The sequence below is a fragment of the Capricornis sumatraensis genome, chromosome 3, assembly GCF_032405125.1.
Source record: "Capricornis sumatraensis isolate serow.1 chromosome 3, serow.2, whole genome shotgun sequence".
NCBI classification, from domain to species: Eukaryota; Metazoa; Chordata; class Mammalia; order Artiodactyla; family Bovidae; genus Capricornis; species Capricornis sumatraensis.
This window is the reverse complement of record NC_091071.1, coordinates 173,128,040-173,140,971: the sequence shown is the minus strand read 5'-3', so window position 1 is coordinate 173,140,971 and position 12,932 is coordinate 173,128,040. Positions and strand designations below refer to the sequence as shown.

The 12,932-nt window shown below is 53.0% G+C and overlaps 1 protein-coding gene across 1 annotated transcript in view; it reads right to left on the bottom strand.

Moving 5' to 3' along the window:
• Positions 1-9,067: 9,067 nt before the first annotated feature.
• IL22RA1 (interleukin 22 receptor subunit alpha 1) overlaps positions 9,068-12,932 on the bottom strand; it is a 28,818-nt gene continuing 24,953 nt past the window's right edge. Inside the window, exons 6-7 of the mRNA XM_068969634.1 lie at positions 10,933-11,054; positions 9,068-10,021 (exon numbers count right to left, since the gene is read on the bottom strand). Coding sequence (XP_068825735.1) covers positions 9,068-10,021; positions 10,933-11,054 — 1,076 coding nt within the window. The remainder of the gene's footprint in view (positions 10,022-10,932; positions 11,055-12,932) is intronic.

Sequence of the window (12,932 nt, the reverse complement as noted above, 5' to 3'; positions counted from 1 at the left end):
TTGTGTGTGAGTGTGTGTGTGAGGGTGTCTGGGTGTGTGAGGGTACGAGGTATGTGTGGGGTTGTGTGTGAGATTGTGTGTGAGATTGTGTGTGGGCTGTGTGTGGGGTATGAGGGTGTGTGTGCGGGTGTATCGGGTGTGTGTGAGGGTATGAGATGTGTGTGAAATGTGTGTGGGGTGTGTGTGAGGGTATGAGATGTGTGTGAGGGTGTGTGGGGTGTGTGTGTGGGTATGAGGGGGTGTGGATATGTGGGTGTGTGGGTGTGTGGGGTGTGTAGGAAGGTATGAGATGCGTGTGGGGATGTGTGTGATATTGTGTGTGGGCTGTGTGTGCGGGTATGAGGCTGTGTGTGTGCGTGTGGTGTGTGAGGGTGTGAAGTGTGTGTGGAACGTGTGTACGATTGTATATGGTGTGTGTGTGAGGGTATGAGGTGTGTGTGGGGTGGCGTGAGAGTGTGTGTGCTGAGTGTGAGGGTATGAGGGTGTGTGTGGGCTGAGTGTGAGGGTGTGTGGGCTGAGTGTGAGGGTGTGAGGGTGTGCGATGGCGTGTATGTGATGGCGTGAGGGTGTGTGGGCTGTGTGTGAGAGTATGAGGTGTGTGCGGAGTGTGTGTGAGGGTGTGTGGGTGTGCGATGGTGTGTGTGGGGTGGCGTGAGGCTGTGTGGGCTGAGTGTGAGGCTGTGTGGGCTGAGTGTGAGGGTGTGTGGGCTGAGTGTGAGGGTGTGTGGTCTGTGTGTGAGGGTATGAGGTGTGTGTGGAGTGTGTGTGAGGGTGTGTGGGCTGAGTGTGAGGGTGTGAGGGTGTGCGATGGTGTGTGTGGGGTGGCGTGAGGCTGTGTGGGCTGAGTGTGAGGGTGTGTGGGCTGAGTGTGAAGGTGTGTGGGCTGAGTGTGAGGGTGTGAGGGTGTGCGATGGTGTGTATGTGGTGGCGTGAGGGTGTGTGGGCTGTGTGTGAGGGTATGAGGTGTGTGTGGGGTGGCGTGAGGCTGTGTGGGCTGAGTGTGAGGGTGTGTGGGCTGAGTGTGAAGGTGTGTGGGCTGAGTGTGAGGGTGTGAGGGTGTGCGATGGTGTGTATGTGGTGGCGTGAGGGTGTGTGGGCTGTGTGTGAGGGTATGAGGTGTGTGTGGAGTGTGTGTGAGGGTGTGTGGGCTGAGTGTGAGGGTGTGAGGGTGTGCAATGGTGTGCGTGGGGTGGCGTGAGGCTGTGTGGGCTGAGTGTGAGGGTGTGTGGGCTGAGTGTGAAGGTGTGAGGGTGTGCGATGGCGTGTGGGGGGTGGATGAGGCTGTGTGGGCAGTCTGCGGGACGTGGTGCAGGCAGCCGAGGAGGGCAAGTCATTTCCTCCTTCCCCATCCAAAGTTCCCAAGCTTCCGGAGTGGCCACTGGGGAACTTGTTTCCGGGCCTTTGCTCCTCCTCCCCGTCTCAATCCTCTCCCCTCACGGATATTCACACCTGGGCCTGCAGTGCACTAGGGAAGCAGAGGAGAGAGAAGATGCTGGCCATTGGGGTACAAGTCTCATCTAGGCGGGGAGACAGGCAGTTACAGCAGGGGGGAATCAGGAGGGGCGCCTGAGCCAGTCTCAGGGGATGCGCAGGTCTGGGAAGGCGGTGCTGGCTCCACTCCAGAGACACAGCTCCCCGCCTGGCCTCTTCCTGGGGCCTCAGGGGCCCAGCAACGCTGAGCCTGTCATCCTTCCCAGTGCCCTGGGGACTCACTCCTCAGGGGAGAGAGACAGACAGACAGATAGACAGAACACACAAGTGAGCGCTTCAGCCAAAATCTCAGCCTCCTAAAAGGGAACTCTCATGTATTTCTCGCAGGAATATAAATTGGTGCAGGCCCTATGGAAAACAGTATGAAAGCTTCTCAAAAAAATTAAATAGAGCTACTATATGATCCAGCAATTCCACTCCTGGCTACATATTTTAAAAATGAAAAGATTAATTAAAAATATGCACTAACCTCAATCTTCATAGCAGCATTATTTACAATTGCCAAGATATGGAAGCAACCTAAGTGTCCATCAGCAGACAGATGGATAAACAAGATGTGGTAAGAATACACAATGGAATACTACTCAGCCAGAACAAAGAATGAAGTTTTGCTATTTGCAACAACATGGATGGACTTGGAGGATGTTATGCTAAGTGAAATAAGTCAGAAAGAGACAGACAAATACTGTATGGTCAGTTCAGTTCAGTCGCTCAGTTGTGTCCGACTCTTTGTGACCCCATGGACTGCAGCATGCCAGGCTTTCCTGTCCATCACCAACTCCTGGAGCTTGCTCAAACTCATGTCCATCGAGTCGGTGATGCCATCCAACCATCTCATCCTCTGTCGTCCCCTTCTCCTCCCGCCTTCAACCTTTCCCAGCATCAGGGTCTTTTCTAATGAGTCAGCTCTTCACATCAGGTGGCCAAAGTATTGGAGCTTCAGCTTCAGCATAAGTCCTTCCAATCATACTGTATGATATACCATCACTTATATATGAAATCTTAAAAATGAAATAAATGGGTGGGCATAACAAAAAAGAAACAGACTCACAGATCTAGAGAACAAACTAGTGGTTACACTGAGGAGAGAGGAAAGGGGACGGGGAAGATGAAGGTAGGGTATTAGGAGGTACATACTATTGTGTATAAAATAAATAATGTACAAGGGCATGTGTTGTACAATATTTTATAATAATTATAAATGGAATGTAACCTTTAAAAATTGTGAATCACTATGTCATACACCTGAAACTTATGTAATATTGTATACATAAACTATACCTCAACAAAAACATTAATATTAAAATAAAAAATCTTAGTCTCCTGATCTTTTTGAAAACTCTTTCCTAAGCATTCTCCCTTCATCCCTGACTGCAGTGTTAAGAGCCCCTTTGGGGGGAGATCATTTGGCTGCTCTCTCCCATCTTATACTGATCCAACTCAAGAAGGGATTTCCACATTTATGCGTTCACTGTGAGGAGTGAGTGTGAACCTGTATATAAAACCAAGAGGTGTGAGTTTCCAATCCAGCAGGAGACAGTCGTTTAAACTGGTTCTATAATCCCCTTTCCCCCAAAGCAGCCTGGTGGAGGAGCTACTGATCACTATGATCTTGAACAAGTTCTAGGATCTTGAATAACTTGTAAGTTATGATCTTGAACAAGTCACTAAGCCATTTTGGTTTTATCACCTGTACAATGGGATCAGTGATGCCTGCCTTGCAGTCTGATTGAAATGATTAAATCAGGAAACTTGAAGCCTGTTGCACAAAGTCTACTGCCAATAACATTAAATGAGAGCTCCACCAATAACGTCGAGACTAAGAAAACGGAGGGCTTTCTCTGCCTTCCTTTGGGTGTGGTGTTCCCATGTAACCCTTTGCAGACCAAATCCCAGTGAGGCCCTCACTCTTCCTGGGGTGCCTTAATGTGAGCACAACCAAGCTTCAGGCCGTGAGGTAGAGCAGAGGTCAGACTTGGTGCTTTATGAACCTTGGTTTAAATACCAACCTCTGGCACCTGTACGTACTAATGGGGTGAACTTGGCCTCCTTTCTGGGCTGCTTCTTTATCTGCAAATTGTACGCAAGCTCTGAGACAACAAGAAATTGCCTGCCTATCTTGTTCACTGTATCCCCAGCCCCAAGAACAGTGCTGGTGTACAACTCGGTCTTTGATATATACTTGTTAAAAATGAATGAATGAGTGCCTGTCTTGAAGAAAGTTTATGAGATTTAAATCAGGTTAAAATGCATGAAATGCCTGGTATAATACTTAACTCATGGCTTGTTGTTGTTTAATCGCTAAGTTGTGTCCAACTCTTTGTGGCCTCATGGATTGTAGCCTGCTAGGCTCCTCTGTCCATGGGATTTCCCAGGCAATAATACTGGAATGGGTTTCCATTTCCTTCTCCAGAGGATCTTCCAGACCCGGGGACTGAACCTGTATCTCCTGCATTGCAAGCAGATTCTTTACCTCTGAAGCACCGGGGAGGCCCTCACCCTCTGGGAAGTTCTAACCCATGGGTAGTGCTTCTTAAATACTTCATACCCTCTCCCCTTCCTTTTCCTTTTCATTGCCCTCTTTGGATTTATGAACATTAAGGATACTCATCTGAAGCTTTTTTTTTTTTTTTTGTAAATTAATTAATTTATTTTAACTGGAGGCTAATTACAACATTGTAGTGGTTTTGGCCATACATTCACATGAATCAGCCATGGGTGTACATGTGTCCCCCATTCTGAACCCCCCTCCCACCTCCTAATTTACCTGCCGACCACCCTGAACTGCCACAAGGGTTTCTGGGACAGCAACCAAACTGTCTTTGGCTGATGGCTCCACCTGGTGGCCAAGGGGAGAACTGTCTGGTCCAAAGCTTTCTCCCACCACTTCCTTCCGTCCTGTGTCAGTCTGCCTTCCCTCCTCTGTTGCCCTCACACTTCAGTTAATTCCCATTACAGTTCATCTCATGCTAACAGGTCAAAACGCATCTTCCTCGTGCCCCTTCCTCATTAGAGTGGGAAGGGAAAGCTGGCTCAAGCAGCTGAAGGGCTGAGTGGGGGTGGGGGTGGGAGGGTGGGGGATGGGGCTGGGGTCTCAGAGCTGTGTCCCTCTGTCCAGGCTGACACTCAGACTAGGGAGGGGCACAGAGGGATCCAGCCTTGCCCTGTGGGACCCTGGAGGAGCCCTCATCCCCAATGGCCCTGTTCTCTGGGTGGAAACTCAGGCAAACCACGTGCATTCCTGGGGTGGGGGGTTTGGGAGGCCAGGAGTCTTCAGATATCCCAGTTTGAAATACCTACCCTCCCCGCCTCACCTTCTTTCAGCTCTCCACCTTCATCTAGCGGGTTAGATGGGGGTGGCTCTAGGGGGATATTTGAGACCAACGGATAAGAGAGCTATTGATATAATAGCATGGGTTCCTCCACTGGCCTAAGAGGAATCACTAAAGGACTTTATTAAAAGCCTGATTCCCTAGGAGCTGTGGACCCAGCAGGTCTGGGCTGGGGCTGAGGAAGATGTATTTTTTGTAAGCTTCTCGAGGGCTTTTCATTCTGAAGCAAGTTTAGGAAACCTCACCTAAACCCCGGAGAAGGCAATGGCACCCCGCTCCAGTACTCTTGCCTGGAAAATCCCATGGACGGAGGAGCCTGATAGGCTGCAGTCCACGGGGTCTCTAAGAGTCGGACACGACTGAGTAACTTCACTTTCATGCACTGGAGAAGGAAATGGCAACCCACTCCAGTGTTCTTGCCTGGAGAATCCCAGGGACGGGGGAGCCTGGTGGGCTGCCGTCTATGGGGTCGCACAGAGTCGGACACGACTGAAGCGACATGGCAGTAGCAGCAGCAGCACCTAAACCCTCTGAGCCACGTTTTCCTCCTTTGCAGAATATCATGATGCAGCCTATCAGGGCCGGTTAAGGGAAGAATGAGTCATCCAGAGCAGGAACTTCCCGACAGCGAGACTGAGTCCCTCCTCCTCTTACTACTCCTTGTCGGGCTCTCCTGGACTCTTATTCATTTGCTTCTGGGCTGGGCTCTGTGTGACTTGGAGGCTGGTGACACCAGACTCACCTTTCTCTGGCCTGGGTGGGGCCAGGCTGCAGTGCGGTCAAGATCTAAGACACTCAGGAATGCCAGCGCCCCAGCCCAGCTCCGGGGCCTCGGACACTCTGCCCTCTAGCTGGTCCCAGCTGTATCTGTAGCCTGAGTTTCCTGCCTGGCAGGCTGGAGACCTGAGAGGGAACAGAGCCTAGTAGATGCAGGGCCAGGCTGAGGGGGGTCACAGGACTCAGGGACTCATGGACTGTAGGAACAACAGTTACCCCAGGGAGCTTAGAGAGCTTTGTGGCCTTGTGAATTGGAAGAGATGTTTACAGCTTTTAATTAAAACGTCTCTGACACCCTGACCCACTCACCTGGTGAGAAGAGTCCAGCTGGTAAGTTGGTTTTCATGACTAAACCAGGTGAGACCGTCAACCTTTGACCAAGTTCACCCCGAGTGACAGGAAGCAGGCTTATTTGCAGTGTGGGGGCAGGAGCAATCATCAGGGCCAGTGTAGCAGCTGTCGGGAGGAGAATGGGCCTGCCCACCCTCCGCCAGGGAGATACTGGGTCTAGACCAGTGACCCCGAAGAGATGTTAAATATTAATTACAGATAAGGACGGTGCTGCCTGGCGCTGTGCTGCAGGGAGGGGAGGGGTGAGGAACAGGAGGGGAGACGTGCTGGGCGCACAGAAGGGAGGGCATTGCCCACCCAGAAAGGGTCTCACCAGGGCAGCTGCACTTTGACCCTGTTGCTCAGCTATGTTCAGACAGGGCTTCAGGATGTTCAGAGGGGGATGGGGGCGCTGGCCCCTCAGGGTCCCCATGGGGCCCTCCCCTCCTTATGTCCCTGGAGTCTCATCCTGCAAAGAATCCAAACTGCTGTGGGAAGTTCCTTCTCTTGATGAAGACAAAACATACTAGGTTGGGGGACTTCCCTGGTGGTCCGGTGGTTAAGACTTCCCCTTTCAATGCACAGGTTGTGGGTTCAATCCCTGTCCAGGGAGCTCAGATCCCACATGCCTCGTTGCCAAAACACCAAAACGTAAAACCAAAGCAATATTGTAACAAATTCAATAAAGAATTTAAAATAATGGTCTGCATACAAATTTTTTTTTTTTTTTAGAAAAAGCGCTAATTTTAAACTCCAACTGTGTTGTAGCCTCAACAGGGGCCCAGTGGGGAAGCCCCCTTCTTCTCCTTGGGCCTCTGTTTCCTCATCACAAGAATCACAGGAGATGCAGTGATACAAAGCATGTGACTGGATGCTGAAAGCTGAGATGAGAACCTGCTTTTACAGAGGAGCAGAGGCAGGGGCAGAACAGCGGGGTAGCCCTGCCCTGCCTCTGGGGGTGGGGGGTGCTGGGGAGACAGGTCCCCTGAGAAGGCTGCTGCCACCCCCAAAATAGCTTCCACCTAAGAGCTCAAGGCAGAAAGTGAAAAGGAACTAAAAAGCCTCTTGATGAAAGTGAAAGAGGAGAGTGAAAAAGTTGGCTTAAAGCTCAACATTCAGAAAATGAAGATCATGGCATCTGGTCCCATCACTTCATGGGAAATAGATGGGGAAACAGTGGAAACAGTGTCAGACTTTATTTTTTTTGGCTCCAAAATCACTGCAGATGATGATTGCAGCCATAAAATTAAAAGACGCTTACTCCTTGGAAGGAAAGTTATAACCAACCTAAATAGCATATTCAAAAGCAGAGACATTACTTTGCCAACAAAGGTCTGTCTAGTCAAGGCTATGGTTTTTCCAGTGGTCATGTATGGATGTGAGAGTTGGACTATAAAGAAGGCTGAGCGCCTAAGAATTGATGCTTTTGAACTGTGGTGTTGGAGAAGACTCTTAGTCCCTTGGACTGTAAGGAGATCCAACCAGTTCAACCTAAAGGAGACCAGTCCTGGGTGTTCATTGGAGGGACTGAGGCTGAGGCTGAAACTCCAATACTTTGGCCACCTCATGTGGAGAGCTGACTCATTGGAAAAGACCCTGATGCTGGGAGGGATTGGGGGCAGGAGGAGAAGGGGATGACAGAGGCTGAGATGGCTGGATGGCATCACAGACTCGATGGACGTGAGTTTGAGTGAACTTCAGGAGCTGGTGATGGACAGGGAGGCCTGGCGTGCTGTGATTCATGGGATCGCAAAGGGTCGGACATGACTGAGCGACTGAACTGAACTGAACTGAACTGAGCGGAAGAGCTCAAGGAGGAGGTTCCATGTGTCTCCGGGCCCCTGTTTCCTCTGGTCCCTTCCCTGGCCTCCACCTAGGCAGTCCAGCCCCTCTGGCTTGGCCTGGAGCAGTTCTGAGGAAATCAAGATAACCTGAGAAAATGCCTGATCCAAAATCAAACTGAATTGGGGGTTTAAAAAAAAATCACAATAGGAGACAGCTACTAGTTTACTGGGCACGGCCCATGTGCCAGGCGCTATGAAACATTTTTTTGGGGGGGTGTTTATTTATTTATTTATTATTTATTTTTAATTTTATTTTTTTACTTTACAATACTGTATTGGTTTTGCCATACATTGACATGAATCCACCACAGGTGTACATGAGTTCCCAACCCTGAACCAGACATGATTTAATCTCAGCCTCACCACAACCTCACGTGGTAGGTGTTACTATCCCCATCATACAGATGAGGAAACTGAGATTTCAAACAGCGATTCATTTGCTTGTAGCCACGCGGCCGGGAAGTGTTAAGGCTGGAGTTGGAACCCGGGTGGGCTGAACCCAAGGCTGAGTTTCCAAAGCTGTGAAGTAAGTACAGTTGTAGTTGTGTCTCCTTCAGGCGCCCCGTGGCCCTGTGTTCCTTTCAAACCCCGCTCGCAGGACAGGGTCTGGAACTCCTGCTGACAGACAGGGTTTCTGTGTTCTCCCTGCCTGGTGGGCCTGCACTTCACTTGGGGTCCAGCCTCCAGCAGAGGATGGAAGCTGAAACGGTGCAGTTTCAGGCAGTAGGCCTGGGTGGGGCTGAGCCACAGGCCGCACGCGGCCCTGGAGTCTTGCCATCTCGCAGGTTGTTCTGGTTCTGCCCAGTCTGCTGCGAGGCGTCCCTTTTCAGGCTCCTTTTCCCCCTCTTCGGGGAATCACAGAGGAGGCAGAGACCTCAGTCTGCTGAACCAGACTATGAAACTGGCCAGGACAGGAATGAAGAGGGGTAGGCTCCAGGAGAACTCTGCATCCAGTGTATTAGGAGCTGGGGCCCTGCACCTCTGGGAGGTCTCCCCGCATCAACTCCCTCTCTCTGACTGTCCTGCCCTGCAGAGCTCGGCGTGCTCAAGCTCATTTGCACATGATACACCTCTGAAACTCTGGCTGGAGCTCTTCTCACGTCTTTTTTGCTCCAAAGGGATCTCAGCCTAGGCAAAGGTCCAGCCTCCTCCTCTGCTGGTTCCTCGAGGGCACCCACCTGGGGAGGGGCTGCAGAGTGCGCAGCGTCCCTGGATACAGGAGTGAAGGCCAAGGATGTGAGCTGAGGGGGTGGTGGGGACAGGAGGAAGCCCCAGGCCTGCCCTGTTCACTGCTCAGGACTCCCACTGCACGGTTAGGGCCAGGCCTCGGAACAGAGAGTCCAGCTCCGTGGGTGACTCCAGGTCTGGGGCCTGAAGGCCTGGGCTCTCGGCCTCAGTCTTGGATGCCGGATCCTCATCACTGGGACACACGAGGGACTCCAGCAGGCCCCAGGGACTTGGACCCTCGTCTGTGGGGGAACATGGGAGGGAAGGAGTCTGCAAAGGGAGGCACCCGGGGTGGCCCTCGATCTGGACAGAGGAGAGGAGGGGCAGCTGGCCCTTTAGGGAGCTTCGTGTTCCTGGCTCCCTTTGGCCTATGGTATCAGAGTCAGAGTCTGAGTCTGTGTGAACCCCTAGGTGCTGGTGGGAGGATTTTTCTTCTTGGGGGTCCTCCATGGCCAGGGGTGTCACCTCCTGTAGTGAAAGGCCACCTGGGCTGCAGCTTCCAGCTGGCACCTCTTTCTGGAGCTGCCCCTTAGTTCCAAGGTGTTTTGGACCAGAGCGTGTCACAGGTGGGGAGTCTCTCCCAGAGCCTTCCCCGCACATCCCGTAGGAAGGAGGCCAGCTGTCTGGGGTGGCCTGCGGGGTGTAGGAAGGAAGCTGGGCCTCCGAGACAGCCTGAGGAGTGTAGGAGGGCGGTTTAGCTTCCAGGGTTCCCTGAGGTGCATAGGATGAGGGCCTGCCCTCGGGAGCAGCCTGGGGGGCATAGGACAGCATGGGGAGTGCCTGGTGAGGTGGTCCTCCAGAGGGCCGGAGGATGGGGAGGTCTGGCTGCCCAAGGTAGGCAACCTCAGGCAGGCCATGCCGCGGTGGGTGTCCCAGGGGCTCCGTGGGGTCGGAGACCTTGACTCTGGAGTACTGGACAGGCTGGACCAGACTGCCGGAGCTGCTGAGGTCGAAGACGGGGATCAGGGTGTGCTCCTGGATGAACCGCAGAGGCTGGAAGGGCAGGATGTGCTGGACATCCTAGGCAGGGAGAACAGCACGCCCATTAGAGCGCCTTCTCAGCCCTCCGCCCCTGAGGATGCCATGGGCGCCGTGGTCCTCCCCAGGGGTGGGGGCGAGGGCAAAGGTAGACCGCCTGAGGGCTTTTCCAAGATCCATAATCCCTGCCTTCTTTCCCAGGGATTTCTCTAAGTGCTGGGGCCTCTGTGAAGGAACAGAGCTCTGGCCCTGTTAGCTGAGGGCCACTGCCAGAGTCTGGCTTGGCCAGGGAGAGTGGTGAGTCAGGCTGTGATTTCTCCAGGAGGTGGGTATTCTGGAAGGAGTTGACTCAGATTTGGGATGACCTTGGGTGATGCTCCCCAGGAGGTGCTTCAATTGCTCTTCAGCTCCCGAAGGGCCTCATGAAGGGAGAAAGGAGGGGAAGGGAGGGGGAAAGCGGAGGCCAGAAGAGTTTTCAGGAAATGGCTCAGATGGGCTTTGACTTGGAGAGACCGATGGGTCCGACTCCTCCAGCCCCAGACTGTCCAGGCTCTGCAGCAGGGAGAGACGCCGTGCTGGGGGCCAGACTCGGGCTGCTGATACGACACGTGTGGTTTGCTAAGGCTTAATTTAGAAAAATTAGTTGCCAAGACTTGAAACGTGGGAGAGTTCACATTACCACCTGAACTTTTGACTTCATTGGTAAAAAATGCAAAGATGTGGCCACACTGGGCCTGCGATCCCAGGTGGCAGAGCCTGTCTGGGCTGCCCATTCAGACAGGGCACGTGTCCCCTTGAAAACGACATGGTTTTCCTGTTCCACGTCTTCTCTTCCTGATCCCCTAGCTCTTGTCAGTCCACCCCAGGGGCTGCCAGCCACGTCTCTAGGTTGGCGGGAGAAGCAAAGAGCCGGGGGTCCCTGAGCCCATGCCCTCCCCGGGGCCCCTGCTCACCAGGGAGCTGGGAGGTGGAGGCGGCTTGGTGATGTATCTGTAGCTCAGGTAGCAGAGCCCTGCGACCAGGAAGCCCATGGCGAACAGGAAGGCGCCGGAGAAGGAGTAGGTCCACGTCCGATCTGGGTCAAGGAGAGGGCAGAGCAGGAAGGCGGAGGCTGTCAGCGTGGGTGCTGGCAACTCAGGCCTCGACCCCCAGCCCCACCTCTCGGGACAGGCCTGGGAAGGCCCCTTCTACTCCCAAGACTTACGGGGCCGGGGCGAGGGCACAAATGGAGGGTCACACACCATACGTCTAAATATTAAGAATTTATAAATTGCGTTCTTGCATTGTTTAGTAAAATATGTTCTGCGCCCCCTCCTTGACAAATATACTTTTCATAACAACCTGGAAGGCTTGAAGCTTGCTTCTTGGACTCCTCGGGGTGCAGAGTGGAAAGAAGGAAGTGCAGGGGGCAGTTTCTGAAAGCCCAGCCTGGCTCCAGTCCACCCTGCCAGGGGCCTCATGCACAAGGATATGGGCTCATGGTCAAGTTCACCCAAGGCCCATACAATGCCCATCCTCTGGCCACCCTTTGGGCCGCTGGCTTGTCCTCTGGAAGAAAGACCCAAGGAGGAGACCTGCCGAGACTGGACACAGGCTCCGGCCATTGCTGCAGGGAATTTCGAGGCTCTCAGAGTCCATGGGGATCTGCCCTCTTGGACTTAAGGACCCTTCATCTTGTGGGGAGGGCCATGTCCAGGGCAGGGCTGGAGCAGGACCTTACAAGGGCCCCTCTTGTCTGGGTCTAACGGAAGTCCTGCCTTTCTGGTGGGGGCTTGGGAAAGAGGCAAAGGGAGGGGGGATGGACAATGAGAGGGGCCTGGCTTGCCCACATCTCAGTCAAGATCTGAGCTGGGTATTGGGAAGACCTCACTCAGGAGGGAGCCTGGGAGGCATCACTCTTTCTAAAGCAGAAAGAGAGGACAGATGAGAGCTTTAGTGCTGAGCCTCCTCCTTACAGTCCTGTGTCTTTGGAACGGGTGCCTGCAGCCAGTTCTTGGCATGACACACTTCCTGTCACCAACCCAAGTGGGACTGGGAAGTAGCTTGGTAAAGAAGAAGTAGCTGGGGTTTTCGTTAAAACTGGTGATTTGGGACTTCTCTGGTGATCTAGCGGTTGAGAAGCCATTTCCAATACAGGGAACGCTGGTTTGATCCCTGGTTGGAACACTCAGCTCCCACATGCTGCAGGACACTAAACCACTGTGGCACAGCGAAAGAAAGCCTGCGCGCTGCAGCGAAGACCCAGTGCAGCCAAGACAGCCAGCAGAAAGCTGGAGATCGCGATTAGCCAGCGGTCTTGGCTTTCCAAGTCACCCTCCTTAGGTTCCTGGCCCCTGTGTGGCTTCAGCTTGGGTGATCATCAGTTGCCAGCGACCTTGGCAATGACTGTGAACCCTGGGAATTGTTGGAGACTTTACTTCCAGCCCTCTCCTTACTCCTTCCCAAGCCCCTGTGGCGTGGGCCTCTCTGGGTAGCTTCCCACTTGAGTGATACCCTGTCCCCTGCCACATGACACTCCCATCACTCTACTGGGGAGAGGACCGGAGCCACATGCTTCTACATGACATGCCTAGCGTGACTGGAAAACTGCAGCTGCCCGTACCAGGACAGGGACTTGGAACATTTCTGCCATCTCACTCATGGAGAAGCAGGAAGACAATACAGAAACGGCACTGGAAAGTGGGGAAGTAGAGGTCTTGCTCAGCCACTGATGTGCTGAGCTACTCTCTTCTGCATGACCCTCTCCAGTCTAAGATTTATTATTAACAATAACAGTAGCCAGCGATGACCGAACTCTTACTACATGCCAGGCTCTGTGTAGAGTGCTCTACCAGTGCCATCCTACCAAACAGATGGCTCTGTATGGCCCCTCCTTACAGAGAATGAAGCTGAGTCTCAGAGAGGTTGGGTGACTTGAACAAGGTCCACAGCTACTCAGTGGCAAAGCCAGGGT